Source organism: Rhipicephalus sanguineus, chromosome 11, assembly GCF_013339695.2.
Source record: "Rhipicephalus sanguineus isolate Rsan-2018 chromosome 11, BIME_Rsan_1.4, whole genome shotgun sequence".
NCBI classification, from domain to species: Eukaryota; Metazoa; Arthropoda; class Arachnida; order Ixodida; family Ixodidae; genus Rhipicephalus; species Rhipicephalus sanguineus.
Genome location: NC_051186.1, coordinates 101,849,775 through 101,864,211, shown reverse-complemented (window position 1 = coordinate 101,864,211; position 14,437 = coordinate 101,849,775). Strand labels below are relative to the sequence as shown.

Sequence of the window (14,437 nt, the reverse complement as noted above, 5' to 3'; positions counted from 1 at the left end):
GCCATGCGACGCCTTTTGGCAAAAGGAGTATCCCACACTCGTCTAGCTACGAGTGGCGCTGGCTAACATTCAAGGGAATTAAACGCCCAGAAATACCCAACCAAGTGGATGGGGAAGCGCCTTCCATCGTAGTTCACTTGTTAGAGCCTCGGACGCGAAATTTCAAGTTTGTGGGTTCGGATGCCTCCGACGGAAAAGGTGATCTTTCGTCACTTCAGGTAAATTCAATTTTTGCCATAATTACCACACTACAGTGAAAGACAACAGTTAATGTCCCCTGTACACACGCAGGCCTAATTGCCTGTTGGATTCGTTTGATTGTGTCTATCACAGAAACGAGCACATTGAAAAAAAATTCCCTTTCTTTCGACATATCTAAGGTATTCGGCACTATTAGTCACACGATTTTCTTCGCAAAAGTTGTATCCGCCCATAGGTATACCAATTAGTATACTAATGAGGCCGCCGCTATAATTGAAGCGCGTTTCCAAGACAGTGATCAAGTGGTTGGGATTTCCGGCACCTGATCTAAAGCAATTACATTTGTCATTTACATTAATGACCTATCCATCTAGGCAGCCAAATGCATCACGTACGCAGACGACAAGTCTATATTTAACTGCACCGAGTGCACCGTATCGCTGATAAGCTGACAGAAGTCCTTGAGAACGTCTCTAGGAGGGTGTGAACAAAGTAAGGCTGTTGCAAATTGCAAGACCGAATTCGTCACTTTCAGTTCGCACCAGCAATTGCCCGAAAATAATCACATCGTACCAGCAACCTTCACACAGCTGCGTTGCACCTGTCATCGTACTTACTATGGCGTAGATTTTTGATGGAGTCCTCAAATTTAACCCTCGCGTCGCTGCAAAGCAAACGACATGCGGAATACGCGTTTTATTTTTTGTTTTTTAATTAAAGCTTACTTTTAGTTCTGACAAGCGCTAGGCGACGAGACCAGGACATACTACATAGCCGCTGCGCCAACGTAGTGTAAGTCCTTTGTGTCGTTGTCTAGCGTGTCTCAGAACTAACAGTAAAATGTGCCAACAAGTTCAATCTTCCGTGCCTCTGGATATAAAGTTCACTCATGTTTCACTCTTTCCGCTCTCAAGTAACCTTATTACAAGTCTGTTCATGTCTACATTAGTAAATGTCATACGGCCCCTTAGTCATTTGCCTAAAACGACTCGAAGACGAAAACCACCTTATTTTTCTTCTCAGTCGATCGCATTCATCCCCCCCGCCCCCCTTCCGGAAGCTTTGTGCACCCAACGTGGTTTCGCACTGCCTCCGAGATCGGAGGCGTTTGAAGCTTTCTGCGCCCCGCGTCGTTCTACACCGCCTCCGGAATCGGCCCACCATTGACCACGCGATGATGTCATGTGATGACGTCATGATGCTATATGCCACTTTAAGTAACGTCATTATGACGTCACAAGTTTTACTGGTCGGTGGTGTCATGATGATGTCATAGGATGGCGTCATCATGTGATGATTTCACGCATCCCTCGTGTTGCCGCCGACACCGGTGGCGCCGACGTTCAGTTTCCGTGTTTGATGATGCATCTTAAGCTTTCGCTTTACTCACATTGATCACAGGAGGAGGATAAGGATACGTGAAACGCAGGATAGTGCACCGGTTGCTGTCCTGAACTGTGTACAGGTTAAAAAAGGGGGGGGGGGCAGAGAAATTGGCGAAGCTTGCACAAAGCCGCGCAAGCCTTGAAACAGCAAAACTGGACGATTCTGAAGACTAATCTGGTTGCTTCTAGGTTGTTTCTAGGCCTTAGCTAGGCGCTGCACGTTGTTTCTAGATTGCTTCTAAGGCGTTGCTAGGCTTTAGCTTGGTGATACTAAGTTGTTGCATTCTTTCTTTTTAGTGGACCAGTGGTGAATAGTGGCATTTACCCAATTTCTGTGGCACATACCCGTTTATGGTGGTGGTAGCAACTTTATTAGGAACTCCGGCAAATTCGTGGCCTGGGCCTAGGCCGCCCCCGAGGAGGACCGGAGACCCTGTCTCCTCGCTGCCTCACGGGCTTGCTGGATGGCCCACAATTGATCTTGCAGGTTTGCGATGCGCAGCGCGGCCGTCCACCGCGCTGCAGCTTGATCTGGGGAGACTGCATGTTCTTCGCCTATAACCGCGCATTCCCAGAGAATGTGCCTAAGAGATGCGTTAGTCCAGCCGCATAATTTGCAATTATCGTCTGAATAGACGTCTGGGTATATCCTCCTGAGGTGAACGGGGTTGGGGAAGGTCTGGGCTTGTAATTGCCTTCAAACTACCGATTGGGCCCTGTCGAGTTTGGGGCTTGGGGGTGGATAAATACACCTGGATTTTTGATAAAATTTTGTGATGTCACAGTATCTAGTGATTCTGTCCCTCTCTGTCCAGCCTTCCACTGGATTCCGATCCCCTGGAGGGGACCTTTCTACACGAGCGTGGAACGTGAGACCTCGCGCTACGCGATGGACCTCTCCATTGAGGTTGGGTACGGGGGTGTGGGGGGACGTATGTATGATGACGATAGTTTTCTGACAGGCCGCACACACAAATTAAGGCTAGCCCGAAGAAAAGCAAGTGCAGGGTTAATGCCACCAACGCGGTAACGATTTCGAGCTCCATGTCACAAAACTAAGAACATATGATCAGTTAGTCCGCTAGCCTTCAGAAATCGCATTAACCTTCTCGTTGTCGTTGATACATATCCAGCGCTTAAACGAAATAGGAGAAAAAAACGGGTTGATACGGAAACAAGAAGGGACTTACTGTCCCTTTTTCTTTCCGTGACCGCTCATTTTTTTCCTATCTCGTTTAAGCGCTCGAAATGCGCCACAATTCGGTATTCCAACTAGCCCAGCAGGCTGTTTGTTTGTTTGTTTGTTTGTTTGTTTGTTTGTTTGTTTGTTTGTTTGTTTGTTTGTTTGTTTGATTGTTTGTTTGTTTGTTTGTTTTTGTTTGCTCAAGACTATGGTCCCAAGATCTTGTCGTGGTGAAAGCTTTCCCGTTTAACTGACCTAGAACTGTGCAGAAGTCTACTCTTTCATGAAAGAATCATTTCGAAGAGTCCCTTCATGTCAGTGCAAGTAATTTAAGATCGAGAGACTAGGATAATAAAAATTTTCTTCGCGTAACACGAGCACGCATCATCTATTAAGAGCAAAATTGTGGTATTATGGCTGCAAATGATATGGTTGTACTATAATCATAGAATTTTGATTTTTAATAAGCAGTAATGCAACGCAACGTCCCCAAGGGTCGCATCGCTTCTTCATTCTAGCGATTCAAGATTTGCACAAAGCATTTCTCCGTCCTAAAAGTCTGAAACAAACTAATATTTCATTTAATATTTTAGAAAGCGAATATAACTCAAACGAAATTAAAAGATTGTTGAGGTACTTCACAGAAATTTTGGCTTTCACCTGCATTTCTCTTTGTTTTTTGCGCGTAATCCATACAATATCCATCGCCTCGTGGTTGTTTTTTTCCTCAGTTTGTACGTTCATCATTTTTTTTTTATTATTGAGTATTGCACCTTTGAAGTTCTTCATTTCTAACGCGTTATTTGCAGCACTAAACACTAGCTGAGTCCGTTTGCATGCAAAACCTCTGAATAGAGCTCCCATTTGCAAAACTTATCCCTGCTGCAATGTTTAACCCATTAGTGCCCAGCGTACTTTACAAAGTACACTTCATTTTTTTGGAATAGAAAATACACTATTCAATATTCTAATTTTTCATATTTGCATTTTTGATGCTAAAGGCTGCAGCAAGACACTCCTAATTGAACATATTGACTCAGGTCAATTTTTTCTGTGCTACGAGTTGTCAAACTTTTGGAAAACGAGCGCCCGTCGAACGCATGTGACGACTACTGCGTTTTCTCAATTAATTTAAGGTTTCACACTGTATATATTGAAAAAACAGATTGATTGTGCTTCAGGAAGAACAATATCATCGCGGCGAAGCGCAAGAATCAGCTGTAGTGCACAGTTTTGCTCTGAGGGGTAATCAAACGTTGGTGTACTTTTCGTAGTACACTGGGCCTTTGTGAGAGCTTACATGTGCATTGCGTTTTAGGTTGCCTCACAGATCGAACCAGGTATTTTTGTCAGAAGAATGCCGTTTATACCGTCATTTGAGACTCGGGAAACTGCAACAGATGCCGGCAGGGATATACGATATCCTCTTGGTGAAATAATTGTCACTCCGAAACGGCTGAGGAGGAGGGGGAAGACGGCTGTGGGAATGAATGCCTTCTGCCTGATGGAACGAAAGAAATCGGGAAGACTGCTTCTGTTTCAATCCGGGAAACGAGTTTCTTTTCGTAAAGGGCAAAGACAATAGCATAGTTGCTATGGCGATGAACTATGACACTGTCGAGCCACTACGCTCTGTAAGCAGATGATCATCAACTCAAAAGAAAAGCGTAGTGCCATCATGAAACATCGTCAGCAGCTAGAGAAATATTGGCATGGGAGAGATTCACCTCCGCAGTCAAGCTGCGTATAACTACAGAATTTTCATTCGTGGGAAAAAGTCATGGAAGGCCCTATTTACACAGACCATCAACATTGCTGCACTGAATGCATAGAGGATCTGCCAACCTCCTGGAGGGTAGCAAACCCTCTATGCATCACCTGCTCTCATTCGCCTGCATACTTGCAAGACATTACCTGTGCCATGTATACAATAGAACTATCAAGAGGCGTTCCGTGTCCAATGTGCCTGCCAGTCCCCTCCATCCATATGGGCATTTTCAAAAGAAGATTGAAAAACGGTTGAAGTGCACTGTCTGTGATAAATAGAAATGATGCTGCGAAAAGTATGGTACAACGTTTTGCATGATGCGTCGCTGCCTTGACAAGTTGCATGTGCCAAAACAACTTTGGTTTTAGTATGGCAAGGGCCAAGCATGCTTGCTATTCTTGTGCCGAGACAGCCTGCACTGCTATCGGAAGAGCCCAGCGTACTTTCTATAGTACAGTATGATAACTTCTGAAGAAATAGATGTAACTCAATGAAAATTGCCAGATGTTGTTGTCTACTGTAGTTAGATAAGTGCGCGAAATTTCAAATAAATTCAACAAATAGTTTTTGCTTGGGCCTTAATGGGTTAAGCTCGGGTCGCACAGAAGTTTCTTATACAGTTTCTGTGAGGGGATGTTTTTTCTCTTATAAATATGGCGCTCGTGACTGCTACGGCACATCTAAAATGACTGCGTTTAAACTGATTATTCAATATCCTCAATGTAAACCACGTGAGTTTAGGAAGGTGCCAGCATTCCGCAGTTAATATCCTGCAAAATCGGTTGATTGCACGCCGAGGCCAATATTTGCTTTACGATTCTCCTTGCTCCTTTGGAATAATGTATTGAATGCTGTATTTCTGTACTGAATGCGTTGCACACTCCATATTAATACATTTGTCGTAGCCTAAGTATATCGTTACCTTGTTTACGAGAAAGGTAATTATGAATCATCCTTATTATTTAAGCTTCATCGTATCACCTCCTTCCTCCGTAACCTCCTTTCTGTGGTGTTCGACTCCCACTCCTACATAAGAGATTCGATCTATACATCAGATAATGGACGATCAGAACCGTGTACATCTTTTTATGCTGTGGTCGCCTGGTGCGAGAAAAGACTGCCGTTGGCACCTGACCGTCATCAGAGAAAGCGACGGCCGAGCGCTCCCTTGCGAACATTCCCACAGAGGGAGCGAGATTGGTGGAGGAAAAATAAGCATGAATTTGTGCCGGTGCCGGCGTTCACACGAGAAAGTGACGACGTGACTGTGGCCGCGATGGACAGCCCGTGCATCGATCGCGCGATGCTCGATGCCAAAGATTCGATGCGACGACAGCATCGTGTGCTGCACACAAAAAACGCATTCCTTCGGTCACAGGTGAAACGAGCATTGAAAAGTGAAGGATGCCTCAGGCAATACGCTCGCGCAGAGATTTCAAATTTCGCTTCGGTCGCCGGTTGAATTATAACGAGAGTAAAATGGGGTGAATGAGGATGCGATGTAAACACCAGACCTGTGTCGATTTTCTTGAAACGTATACAAATTACTTTTTTAGGACCACCACGTCTTCAGACATAAACACTATTTTTTTTATCACGAGGGGAGAGTGGGACGTGTCTGGTTTTAACCCTTTCAGCCCTGGATTTTTTTTTTATTTTTGTCGGATATTTTAGTACGTATGTTCTTAATAGTTGAAACCTCAGAACAGAACAAACAAAAAATTGAGCCCATGGTGTATTTATGGATTTATAGACATGGCCTCAAATTAGCTCAGTAGGCCTCAGTGGTCATGAAATGAGAAAAATTGATTTTTTTTTGTTCCTGCTCATCACTAGAGTACACAAAATTTGAACCAATGTTGTATTTGGAAGTGTGGAAGTCCTTGAAACAACTTCAGGACTTCGTCCCAAAAACAACGCTTGCCCGCCTCGGCGTCACCCATGACTTCGGTCAAGCTTCTTTTTTGCGGCTCCCAACTCCAAAAAAAAAAATGCCACGATGGTGATATCGATCGCAGTGGGGATCAAAATTTAGCAGTTTTGGTTTCGTTTCCGAGGTGCTAGGGGAAATTTTATGTGGTGTCGTCAATTTACGACGCCAGGGCCAAAAGGGTTGAGATGGTGACTGGTGAGGACGATAATTGCGTGGATTCTTACGATAAGTGATTCGTAAAGACCAATAGCGCAGTTCATTATTTAAACTGCTACGGCTGCTCGCAGGATACGGTTTAGGGAATTTTACCGTTACCGATAGAACGTGTCGCGTCATGTGCGCCTTTAATACCTTCCGGTTCTATTAAACAACAAATTTCAAAGCTATGAGCGACAGTATCTTAGTCTAGCAAAGCAACAAACTTGGTAGAAACTTGTCGCGGCTATACATTAAACAGACTAAAACTTGGGATGGTGGGCTTGGCATGTGCGATCCAACGCGCATAGGTTTCGGTAATGGAATGTTTAACAACTTCCTGTTTGTTTACCAGCTGAAGCTAGGACTAACGCTTACCAGAAGTCCCTGAAATATACAAGAGCAAATTTAGATGTTGATGTTGATGAGTATTCGTCGTTGATGATGGCATGAAATGCAAGTAGATGAAATAGTGAAAAACCTTCCCATTTCAACCGTCAATTGAAAAAAAACTGCTCAAATGCGTGCATTTGAACTATACGGTTGTGGACCGCTTGTCCCTCTACTGCATGTTTGAGAGTATTTGGGTTCTCGGAAGAGGCCGTGATACTACCAGGGAGGCTTCAAACGACGGTATGAGAGCTTGAGAAAGGATACAATATCAGGAAAAGGGGTGAAATCCGTGCATACTATATTTAATTTAACAGTAAATAAATAGGTTAATCGTCGCAATAAACAAAATAAACCTGTTACCACTTTATGCGTTGTATGTAAACTAACGTAACTGGTTAGCGTTACCGAAACATATAACGCACGTTACTTCTTTACGTCGTGTTGAGAAATTACGAATAGCTCGTCACCGCCAGAAGAACCCTGCTGCCTAAATATACAACAATTTTGTCAAAGTTATATATCAAACACAGGTTCTAGACGAAACAAACACTTAACAGCAAAATTTCGCGCTTTAAAAATACTAGTGGCTCATATTTACTTATTGCAGAATCACGTACATTGAATTCTGCCGGCACATAGTGAAGCCATTTTGTCATCGCCCAGTGAAACACAGAACGATCTCAGCATCCATGCTAACTCTGAAAAAAAAAACAGCTCTCTTGAACTGTCAACAAATTTACAGTAATTGATTCCGGAAAAGAAGTGCGGTGTTTCAAAATGATTGGAGTCCTTCAGCTAACCAATAAAAGGGGGAAATGCTTTTAGCAATTAGGAACTGCTTAAAAGACATTATTTAGAAAAACGTTTTCCACAAAGGTGTTTTTTTTTAACCAGCATAATTATTGCAAAAAAAGTTGGTAGTATTTATGTAAAAGTGTTTAGGCGGTCAGCCTCTCTCGCTAAGGAATCGAATAGTCACAAATGTGGCCAATCTTGCTAATTTACAATCCTAACCGTGGAGCCTTACGTCGCAAAATCAATATCTATCATTGGCGTAGCCAAAGAAAGGGGGGGGGGTCCAGACTCCAGGGTCCCGACTCTCTGAAATTCTTCGTTTTGCATCTGTGTATATGCACGTACACATACAAACGCACGCACGAGCATGCACAAAGGATGGTTCAACACCCCCCCCCCCCCACTCTTTCTCACCATCCCGAAAAAAAATTTATGGATGTGCCCCTCTTACCTATGTGCGCGACAGAATTCAGTAATTAAAAAAAAGGGGGTGGAGTACACAAGTATTCGAGAAGTTCGACCCACTGTAAGTGATTACTTCACGGTCACTCACGTCAATTGACCCGGGTGTTCTGGCGACCATCTCATATTTTCTTGACAGAAATTGAGGCTATATTGTGGCGCTTTATCAACATATTCTCGCTGAAAAAGAAAGATTTTCTCGCCACATGACGCAATTTGAAAGTTCGCTGGCATGTGTAAACCATGGATCCACAGAAAAATAATGTCACGATTGTTTTTCGGTGGAGCAAAGAAGAGTTCTCCTATAGAGCGCTTGATGACTGGCCTAAATTATTCAGCGTTGCTTATTAGCAAATGCGGCACGGAATTGTCATCTTATGCGCCGTAATTTTTCGCAACATTTTGCTTAAATTATAATTTTAATAGAGAAACATTTCGCAGGTCTATTTACTGTTCATAATACATTGCACTGTACTTAGGCGCGTGCGCTTCAAAAAAGCAGTTCGTGGCCATACACCGCACGTATTTCCTGCGAAAGAAATCAGCTTCGCCGCAAGGGCGAAGCAATGAATGCGATAGCAAGGAGCCGTAATATTATACAAAGTAAGGCTAGCAGCTAACTTTTCTGTGTCCGATCTCGTGTGACTCAACAAAACATTGGTTTAAGGAAACCCGGCCGCTCCAGGGACCGAAACGGTTTTCCTGCTGTCAGTCCTCTAAATGCAAAGCGCTGAGAGTGCAGCAAGTTTGCGAGCCGTGTCCTCATGTCTGTCGATAGCGCGCGCGTCAGCGCTCGCGACCGCGTTCTGATGAGCCAAGTTCGCAGTTGCTGCTTGAACGATGCAGCCCCCCCCCCCCTGACGCTCCTTCACCTGAAGAAAGACGGCCGGGGCGTTTGCTTTCTGCTTGAGGAGCCATCGACTACAGGCCTCGCACGCGGGGCGATGTTGTCACATGCACCCTTCGTGCTACAGATATAGCTGGCTCGTTTCATCTCAGCTTCAGCCGCCTTCGTCCCCAGTGCTTGCGTGTAGAACATACGATTCGTGGGGCGATGTTATCGATTTGGACTTTATACAGAGCATGACGGCGACGGCGACGGCAAAAATCCGCCTAGAGTGTCCGTTTAATTGCTATCGCAATACAACTCGAGAAGTGTGTCAAATTTCTACTTTTGATCCACATTTAGTCGACATCTTGTATGAAGGTGTTCCTAGCAAAGTTGGAAACATATGAAGTAAAATGGATCAAGACCGCCTGTCAATTGGCATTACTTTCTTTCAGTATCTCATTCTGTTATTAGTTTTATGCGATATGTGATTTTTGAATTGGCACCTGCAATACAGATGGTTTTATATACGTCATCACCGCTTCACCCTACAGCACAACCATTGCCACGCGCTTTTTTGGACAAGGATCCACCCTGTCCGTGAGAGCTCAAATGTTTTGGCCAGTACCTGGAAAGGCTATAATATTTTCTATGTTGTGTATACCGGCCGCATATTGCAGTATATTGTAATATTCTAAGCGGCTCTAATTAGTACCGCTTGGAATTTCTTTGCGAGCTCACACTGAAGGAGCGCACACGCTCTTTAAAATATTAGCGGTATTTACTAACTTTGAGGTAGTAAAAACTTCTCACGACATTCACTACATATGTTGCAACTGCTAAGTTGCAACATATTGTTGGAACATACTTACTAACAGTTAGTACCCGGTACAGGGACTCACTAATACAAAGTTAGCAACTTTACTGCTATGCCATGAAGTGAAAAGGTATGGTTGCTAAGCTTATGGAACTTAAGCTTCCAAAGCGACTCAGGCTGTGATGGCGACCCGCTAATATAATAATTGTCGGGGTTTTACATCCCAAAATTACGATTTGATTATGAGAGACGCCCTAGTGTAGGGCTCCGGAAAGTTCGACCACCTGGGTTTCTTCAACGTGCTCCTCAATCTAAGCACACGAGCTTTGGCATTTTCGCCTCTACCAAAATGCGGCCGCCGTGGCCGGGATTCGATCCCGCGACCCGTGGGTCAGCACTCAAGCATCATAATCGTTAGACCACAGTGGCGGGTGGTGGCCGCTCTCTAGCTGTCAATTAGATGGCAGCCCGCTAGCTGATCGGTAAGCACAGTAGCGACTCCCACCAACTACAACAGTGCAAACGAAAACTGCTGATATCGCAGCGTATGAAGACATGTCATGTTAACCAGCCAAAACAACCCTAATAGTTTGTTTTGGAATGAAACGTATACTTAGACCAAAAAAGGGAAAGCGTTCGTGGTACTGACGGACATGTCATTCATATATGAAACAGAGTTGATAGCAGTTCATAAATCTTCGAGCAGACATTTTTTGTGCATAAGAGTTTGCTTCCACATTATATGGATCGACAATAACAAATCTGCGAATGTGTCGAACTGTCTTAAGGTTCAATTGGAAAATATCGTATCAGATATCTTAACTGCGGTAGTATCTCGAATGTGTAGCTCAAATACTTGTTCCCCGAGTATCTTGTATCGTATCACGATACAATTTCCAAAGTGTCTTTTACGCAGCCTTGTTTTCGACTACCGTGCATGCTCTCCACGGCGCCAACATCGCGCTTCTAAAAGGCGCGAACTTACCGCACATCGCAGCACACAGGAGACCCAGGAGCATGGATGAACTCATCATGATTGCAGCCTCTTCCAGCGACGGATACCAAGACTCCACGCACGGCAGTAAATACAAGCGTTCTCTCCTCTCGGTGATAGAATACGAGAATGACCGCTACTCCCGAGACGTGGCGGCAGGAAAAAAAAAAGGTTGCCGCAAGAAACAACAGACTGCTTAAGGACGCGCTGAAAGTGAACGCCAGGTACGTCTTCGGTCGGCAAGGGAAAGAAAGGGCGAAGGGCAATAATAAAAGAAACAAAACAAAATGGAGTGCAGAAAGAGTTGAGCGACAATCAAGGGCCTGGGAACAGGCCCGAAGGTCCTTAGCTGGAAAAGGGCCTCTTGCTTTCGTTTTAGTTTATATTTTCTTTCGAATGGATAGACCTGTCTCCGGGAACTGTTGTGGAAGCTTGCAATGTTTTTTTTTATTTTCCGTTCGTAATTTTATTGCACTCTTTTTCTTTTTTCTTTGGATTTTTCACTTTCCTCTGTCTGAGTCGTTTGTCCTTGGCCAGTGTACGTCCCTCGGTCGAGTTGTGTAGTACAAAACACTTGAGTAGCAACGATTTCAAACCTAACACATGCAATGGGCATTTTGTATTTATGTAGACGCTACGCTGTTTAACATTCCTTGTTGCGAAAGGTTTGCAACCGTTAATAAAAGGAAAATCGAGGCATAAGATCAAGAGGCGAGGGAGGGGGGGGGGTGGCGTTACGCTCTTGCACAAAGCATACGACTGTGACCGTGCCTTGTACGTAATGTTACAGAGCGATGCTCATGCAAAGGCTAAGTTGGTAGCTTATTATTAGGCCTGATGGCGACTCGATTGATTGCGAAAGTCTCGCTCCGATATCACGTTGTGTAATCCATCGCTTGTGCTATGTAATAATCATTTTCCTTCGATTGCGTGCATAGGTTTTTTAATGGCCGATACGCGACGATAGCGAGGGCGTGGTGTCATGGTATACATAATGACGGCGATTATAACACAAACGAAAAAGGAAGCAATCGTTTAAATATATATCTTGCTGGAACCGCGGGGACAGCGTTATGCAATATATAAGCGATATTAGGTGATCGCATTGGCTGGTGCGACACCATTTGCTTTCGCTTGTATATCAGCAACTCTATACGACGGGTGATTGGAATGACACCGGTAATCGAGTGCATTAACTATCGGTTTTGATTCTGCAAAACCTCAGCGCAGTTGTATGTATGTATGTATGTATGTATGTATGTATGTATGTATGTATGTATGTATGTATGTGTGTGTGTGTGTGTGTGCGTGTGTGCGTGCGTGTGTGTGTGTGTGTGTGTGTGTGTGTGTGTGTGTGTGTGTGTGTGTGTGTGTGTGTGTGTGTGTGTGTGTGTGTGTGTGTGTGCGCGCCTCGAAAGTCGAGTTATGTTTCTGTGAATGCGCATGTTCTATTTTATATGAACTATTAGAAAACTGTTCTTTCCTGTAAATTGTTGTTACACTGCAGGCTGTTTCTCCGCTACAATTATTCGTATGTGTACGTGATAACCCATGGAGACGTTGGATCTACCATGTAGCACTCGCCGTCATGGTAGAGCTGCTGTGGTATCACACTGTATTAATAAATAATGTAATACTTTTGCCCTTGTTCCAACGCATACATTCTTATTTTCCTTTTTTTTTCTCTGAGCTTACTGCACTTTGCCGTGAGATATGTTGACATTATCTTCACGTGCATTTTAACCGAGAGTGCCCAGCCACGCACCTGAGGCGGAAATTCATGCATGCTAACCGTAATACTATCAATGTTTATTGCATGTTTTTAATTATATAAACATTCTACATATCGACCCTCTATCTCCTGTCAGAGGTTTCTTCACCAGCATTGTTTTTGTTCAAGCTTTCAAGTCACCCGCCAACAATCTTATATTCCTATAACGCACGCAGCTTTACATTGCGAAAACGGCAATGAAATTCGGTGTACGCAAATATATATGGAAGTATGCAGGTTGCGAAATGTCGAGAGGCAGGAAAGCTGTTCAACGTCAAGTTTTCTCAGCCTTGTTGAAGTTTTCAGTTGAACAAAGAAACAAAAAATAAGAAACGAAAAACTGCTTTCAATTCAAAAAAGCCCCGCCACGGTGGTCTAGTGGTTATGGCGCTCGACTGCTGATCCGAAGGTCGCGGGATCGAATCCTGGCCACGGCGGCTGCATTTTCGATGGAGGCGAAAATGTTTGAGGCCCGTGTACTTAGATTTAGGTGCACGTTAAAGAACCCCAGGTGGTCGAAATTTCCGGAGCCCTCCACTACGGCGTCTCTCATAATCATATCGTGGTTTTGGGACGTTAAACCCCAGATATTATTATTATAATTGCTTTCAATTCAAAAAGATGATTTCACGTCTCTAAAATCGACACGAGGTGAGAAACACAAACACACACAGCTCTAATGTGCCAGTATCCGTCCTTGCGTGTGTTTTTTTCAGCGCCGTAAAATCATGTTTCGTTCTAACTCGCACCATCTTATCCAAGCAGAAGTCTTATCAAAATGATTTCTGTTCGAACTGCGTAGGAATATAACTTGGAGGACGCTTGAGTTTTGCTTTCAAGAGTAGAACGCGACAGCGTAATCGGGCCCAGTGCTCATCGCCTTCAACCATGCCGCAATGAAAGGAAAGTTTGCAGGTGTAGCATTGGCCGTTTCAAACGATCCTAGAATACCTACTGCAAGTACAGTTGCGATATGCCCTCTACGCCATAATTCTTCCTTTTGAAAATTGGCCAAGTAACCACTACGCGTCCGTAAGGTGCCACGCGCAGCTGCGCAACTGCACACTTTGTAAATGGGTGGCCAGACCAACCACTCGTCGCGCAATTCACATGTTTTGACGACTGGTGTGCTTTTTCGACTATGCCACGCAATATTACATGCGTTAAGGAGACTACTCCCACTATATTAAATTCTTATAGCGTTTTTTTTTTACGAACCAGTTTCAAGCAGTGGCGCTCATCGCGCTCATGCAGATAACTGAGTACTGAGTTTGTCTCTTGACAGCCTATGCTTGGCTTGTATGTTTGTGGCTTAATTCTTGACTCTTTTTTGCGCAACATACACACGGACTAGATAGAAGTAGACAACACGCCAACTCACAACTGTTTGAAACAACTAAAACCACTTTTATCTTCAAGGCGCACATACCCCCCCCCCCCCCCCGCCGGTGGATCCTAGTATCTACGAGACAAAACAAGTAAACGTAATCATCAACTGTACATGTACGCCGGGAAACAACAAAAAATTTGCAGTGCCTTAGCTCGGCTATGCCAGGATATACGTAGCATTAGCAAAGGTTCAGCTGATTATTCTTAGCTTTCCAGATTGTCTAGGATTATTAGCCTTCTTCTGTTCATTCTTCGCACGCTGAACCGCTAATTGCCAGGCAACTACTTCGGTATCCGATGAGATAAGCTTCTCGGCTCTTCT

The 14,437-nt window shown here is 44.1% G+C and overlaps 1 protein-coding gene across 1 annotated transcript in view; it reads right to left on the bottom strand.

The window, feature by feature from the left end:
- The window catches only part of LOC119373889 (uncharacterized), a 72,362-nt gene extending 61,209 nt beyond the window's left edge, over positions 1 to 11,153 (bottom strand). Inside the window, exon 1 of the mRNA XM_037643946.2 lies at positions 10,947 to 11,153. Coding sequence (XP_037499874.1) covers positions 10,947 to 10,995 — 49 coding nt within the window. The 5' untranslated portion in view covers positions 10,996 to 11,153. The remainder of the gene's footprint in view (positions 1 to 10,946) is intronic.
- Positions 11,154 to 14,437: the final 3,284 nt, after the last annotated feature.